This window comes from Brassica oleracea, chromosome C4, assembly GCF_000695525.1.
Source record: "Brassica oleracea var. oleracea cultivar TO1000 chromosome C4, BOL, whole genome shotgun sequence".
Taxonomy (NCBI): Eukaryota; Viridiplantae; Streptophyta; class Magnoliopsida; order Brassicales; family Brassicaceae; genus Brassica; species Brassica oleracea.
The window spans coordinates 20,024,256-20,030,006 of NC_027751.1; the positions used below are offsets into that span (position 1 = coordinate 20,024,256).

Below are 5,751 nucleotides of genomic sequence, written 5' to 3' on the forward strand. Positions count from 1 at the left end.
TGGCAGCCCGTGTGTCGCTTCGCATGGCTCCGGACGCATGCGCGGCGGCACCTCGTGCTCCACATGGCTGGCTGCATGTCCAGGACACATGCAGGACGCCACCACTCCTCCCAGATGTCAGGCTGCATGACTAGAGCTCATGCAAGGCGCCACAGCAGCACACACATGTCGATCAGCATGCTTCGGTTGCATGCGCGGAGACACCTCGTGCTTGGTCGATCCACCCCGTGCTTCTACATGTCAGGCTGCATGTACAACTTCCATGCACGGCGACACCTCGAGCTTCTGGAGACACTCAGCTTTTTAGATGGTTGACACCACGTTCTGAACCCATGCAACGAGCCACCTCGAGCTTTTCAGTCCATTCGCCTCATTTCGGTCCTTCCGATAAATTTCTGATCCGGGATTAACCCCGAATATTTTTACGCTCCCGTTCTGATGCTCTAAATATTTTTAATAGTCTCCAAATGAATTCTGATATCCTGTAAAAATATTTTCCGAGCCTCCGGCTTCCTCGAAGAATTCCATAATACCGAAATTAGGGTTTTCACCCAACTTTGGGTTTTCCCGTCGTGCTTTGATCCTGTCGTGCTTGCTTCCCTTTTGATCATGTCGCCCGTCGTGCTTAATTCCCGTCCTCTTTCCAATGTCTTTGAAATAATATTCCGCTGATACGAAGTTTCGCGGAAAACTTCGTGCTGAAGAAACGTCATTCTTCCCAAACGTCGAGCTTCTAAACCGTCGTACTTCCAAAAATGTTGTGCTTCCAAAATGTCCTTCATATCAATCTAAGACATCTTCTAACTATGGTCGAGCAACTTATTCGACTCATAGTTCACCCACGATCACTTCTTCGCCCACCTCGTACTTTAAAACTTCTCGATCGATCCTTATTACCCGCAACTTGACCACCACAATGATACTCGACCATTCTTTTTTTTTTTTTTTTTTAACGGGTTTCTACATTCTCCCCCCTTAATAGAATTCGTCCTCGAATTCTTAGTTGCGCAATTGCTCATCTTCGCGACATTCTCCACTCGTCTCCATATATCTTTACGCTGTCCACAATCGTTCCTTAAGTGTCCTCCTCAAGGCCTCCGCAACACCCCTAGCCGAGCGGCCAAAACCAACAACAAACGTACCAATGTACACGAACCAACAGACCCTGTCTTAGGGAAATAATCGAACTACGTCATGACTTGATCCCTCGTTGAGGGTACGTAGGCAACTCACGACACGAGTCCAGTCACCCTCCAACCACAAAACTCAGAAGAAGCACGTCGCAACACCCGAGCAACACGGCACAAAAATATTAAACTGCCTTTCTTTTGCAAGTCTGTAACGAAATAAAATCCGACATATTTATAAATATAGCTCTTTGATATCGAAGTTCGAGAATATCAGATTTCTTATATCTACAAATCGCAAAACTGTAGCAGTTGACCGAAAACCAAGATCCTGATCAAGTCTTCGGTTGCGGCCAACTCCGCCAACGAGCGCGACAGAACTAGCTAACAAAATTTTTTTGTCACAACTAAACCATCGATGAAAGTATCTACAACAAATCGACTCACGGCCCAAAAGATCGGCCTCACAAAAACAAAATAATAACAACAAACAAACTGGGACTCGTGACCCCTTCTTTATTAAATAATAATAAATAAAGCAACAAAAAGCAAAAAGGGAAAACAGGAACATAAAAACCAAAAAACTACTCTTCGGTGCCAATTTCGCCATCTTCGAACTGACCACCCAAGCACTTCGTAACATCGTCCGCCGCAGAGGGAACCTTAGCAAAGAAATCCTCTGGCAGATCCTCTGAAATCTGAGGCAGATCGAGCTTCCCAACGGAGAAATCCGAAACCACCATCACATCAAGCTCGGATCCGAGCTCGACCTCCTTCGTTCGAAGTCGCAACAACTCATCTGAAGCCAGAAGATTGTTATTCATGATTTCCTTCAATAGATCTCTGTTCGCCATAACCTCCCTAAGACGAGCTTCACAATCAGTTGCGGCCTTCTTCTTCTCCCACTTCTCCTTCAGAGATACCAACACGTCCAAGTAGCTGTCCACCAGAGCCTTTTTAGCGTCATAAGTTGCGCGACGAAGATCGTCAGAAAACTTATTGACGGAAGATTCAACCTTCGCTTCGAAAAAGGAAACTTGCTCGAGGGCCGACTTCCTCTCATTACTCACAACTCGCAGACGAGCCTCGAGCGAAGCAGCCTGATTCCCTAATTTCTTAGCGGCGGCCAGTTGAGCGGCATTTGCACGCTCCCGATCATGAGCCATCTTCAGACCGAGCTTTAGCTCTGGAACGACCTTCTTTATCTCGTAAAGCTCATCAGAGCGTGGGACATCTTGCAGGTGCTTTACCAAAGTCGTCACGAACTCGTTGTTAGCCTCCATAGCCTGGAATGTAGCAAATCAGCACAGACAAAACGAACCAAAGATTCAACAAGGATCTAGTGTCAAAAAGACCAACCTTAGCATGAGCCACAACCATCTTTACATAAGCTTCGCGTTCCGTCATATTTCACAAAGATGGAAGTGGACATCCAGCAGGTTTGAAATGCCTCACCAAGTTAGTAACACTGTCTGGGTCTTCCGTAATAGGGCAATCTTTTGAGTGCGAAAACTGCCAATGAAACGGTTTAGCAACAGCCGATTCACCTGAGACACCGAGACGATGGTCCGAGCCATTCATTTTTGCCTTCTTCGGGGGGCGGTCGCGCCCCTCCGAACCTGTTGGGCTACTCGACTTGACACGAGCAACGGAATTTTCACCCTCGAGGTCCTTGGCCTCTTGGGTTGAAGCCCGCGAAAGTCGGGTCTCTTCACGAAGAACTTCTGTGAGCGCTTCGCTCACGTCTCCGGATCGAATGTGTTCCGCATTAGCATTACCAGTTTGAGTTCGCACCCTATCGGAATCGCGAGAGTTTGATCTTCTCGAAGCCATGTTCCGTTGACGAGCAAAAAAACAAAATTAAACGACACACTATGGTAAGTCTCAGAACAAAGCAAAGCTTTATAAGGATCAAGGCCTCGCTGTATCTCAACGACCTAAACAAAGAAAATCTTGAGGGTTAAGGAAACAAAGATATTCCAAAACATTATACTTATCCGTTAAGAATATCCAAGATATCACGATCAGAGATCGCGAAAAACAAAAGATACTAAACGAATAAAAATGAAAAAAAAGAAATTTTAACTGTAATGGAATTATCGGGGACAGACGACCCACCGATTTGATCCGCCGAATCATTTGAGACTTGAGGAAGATCAAGCTCGGAGATCGACCAATCCAGCACGGCGGCTGAAGCGACGAGATCCTCACAATCTCCTTCCATCTCCTTTAAACAAGCAAGCTCAGCGTCCACAGTCAGACCCCCATCCTTGAGCTCGTTCAGAAGATCAATGTTGGTGATCACTTCTTGCAGCTGGATCTCAGCAGACACTTCCTTCTTCTTGCTCGTCCATTTATCCTTCAAGGACTCAAGGATTTCCCGGTACCGGGTCGCAATAGCACGACGAGCAATACGGGAAGCACGACGAATGTCCCGATCTCTCTCGACCTCAAGCGCCGTGATTCTTGACTTTTGAGCAACCACCTGGGTCGTAAGAGCTTTGTTCTCCAGGTAAATTCTCCTCCAATATTCAGTCAAAGCCCCGATCTGTTCAGCATCTTTCTTCCCTTCTCGCTTGGTGGCTTCGAGCTCCTTCGAAAGCCTCTTGATCTCAGAACCGATGCTCACGATCTGTTCGTCATTCCGAGAAGCCACGACGTGATCTTCCATCACCACAACATATTCGTTAAAAGCTTCCATCACCTAAGAAGAAATCGAAATAAGCGATCGAATACTTCGAAGCAAGTTTTCAAGGAAAATAAAGCAAGAAACGAACCTTGGAACTCGCCACCGCAACCTTGGCATAGGCTTCTTTCTCGGCTGAGGAAGCAAGAGATGGGAGACGGAAACCCGCAGACCTCATACGACCAGCGAGGGAAATTAAGTCACTTTGGGCAGCAAACAAAGAACCATAACCCTTAGGAGAAAACCTATGGTAAGATGAACCGGGCAAGACACCCTCCGACGATCGGCGTCGTTTGCGAGTTTTCACAACGGTCTCGTCCTCCGAGCCCGGGCTCAACGAGATAGGAGGCCGCATCTCTCCCGATACGTCTTCATCGTCAGAGTCGTGAATCGAGATCATCGGAGATTTTCCAGAATATCGGCCCCTCGATGCAGACCCAGAAGTGCGGAACGACGACCTCCTCACAAGCTGTCTGGTTAATCGATCTGAAGACTGGGTCTGAACGGAAGGAGTTGCTACGACTTCCCGGGAGTGTTCGGCCTCATCCTCAGAACCCCCAACCAAAGGAGCCCTGTCGGTCCCCTCCGACATAGCAAAAACAGCTCGAATCCGAGCTTGGTCAAACGTCGACCAATTCGAACGATCTCTCCGAAGAATCCCGATGACACCACGAATCTCATCTGACATCGAGGAGCTTCCAGAAGTAGCTGAATCGATCAAAGGAAAACGAAAAGTTGAGTCACCAATTCCCCAAAGAGAAAAATTTACACATAGACAAAAGGAAACTAACTTATATTCTCGGCCCAACGCCGAGGAAGTCGAGAGAAGTCGAATTCACCCATGAATGCACGATCCATCTTGAAAACAAAAAACTGTTCGCGCCACTTCTCATCACGATAAGGGATGTCCTCGATGATGTGGCGACCTGGGCACGGAGACACGAGGAAGGTACCAGGGTTCTGCTGGTTCCGCTTCACCAGAACGAGCTGTCGGAACTCACTAAGGCCAAAAGAAAGACCTTCCTCCCTAGCCCTAACCAAGAAGGCGATAAGATACCTAAGAAATTTTGGTAGGATCTGAGTGAGCGATAACCCAAGCTCCGCTAGAATCTCTAGTATCGGCTCCGGAATCGGGAAGATAAGACCACAAGTGTAACACCCCCGAACCGTTCTAGGCATAGGTCGAACCACCGGCCAACAATCAAACAAGAACATGATCGACAACCCGACCATCTACCGAGATTCGGGAGCGCTACATGACGGGTTAACGGGCAATCCAGCCAAAGTTACAAAAAGTGCAATTCGTAACTAGGCCAGGCCGCCCACTAACACGTCCCGTCAGACCAAAGCCTAAGGCTTCTCAACCCGTACTCCGATCTGACGTTGTGTTAGCTCGGACAAGCTAATATCACAACAACAAGGCATTTGCACAAAACATTCGCTTTATTTATCTTATATAATATCTGGCTACAATACACAAAATATTATATAAGTGGTGGCATGCCAAGAAAGCGAAAGTACATACTTATAGTCTGAAAGCGTCTTAAGCAAAAAGATGCAAATCTACACCAGCCAGCCTAGCCTCCCGCGACCTCTACAAGCTCACAACTGGTCACCTGAAACAATAACGAAAGAGGAGTGAGTAATCTAGCATTACTCAGCGAGTTACAATCTCCAACTAACAAATACAACCCCTCGCTATCCCACCCCAAACAATCTAAAGCGAGAGGTTCACCTAACAACACAACTCAATAACAATAAGCAATATCAGAAATACGCAGCTGGAAAAAGATAGTAAGATAACTAGCAATATGCTAATTACTAGCTCAACACCAAACTCAAACTCGACTTAAACAAGGGTTCAATAACCCGAAACACAATATAATATATTTAACAAACTCGGGCCCTGGTGACGTTATGTTCCTCCTTCACTATCGG

At 46.9% G+C, this 5,751-nt stretch overlaps 1 protein-coding gene across 1 annotated transcript in view; it reads right to left on the bottom strand.

Moving 5' to 3' along the window:
- Nucleotides 1-3,120: 3,120 nt before the first annotated feature.
- The window catches only part of LOC106338338, a 7,393-nt gene continuing 4,762 nt past the window's right edge, over nucleotides 3,121-5,751 (bottom strand). The window contains exons 4-7 of the mRNA XM_013777342.1: nucleotides 4,605-4,870; nucleotides 3,905-4,521; nucleotides 3,274-3,831; nucleotides 3,121-3,177 (exon numbers count right to left, since the gene is read on the bottom strand). Coding sequence (XP_013632796.1) covers nucleotides 3,121-3,177; nucleotides 3,274-3,831; nucleotides 3,905-4,521; nucleotides 4,605-4,870 — 1,498 coding nt within the window. The remainder of the gene's footprint in view (nucleotides 3,178-3,273; nucleotides 3,832-3,904; nucleotides 4,522-4,604; nucleotides 4,871-5,751) is intronic.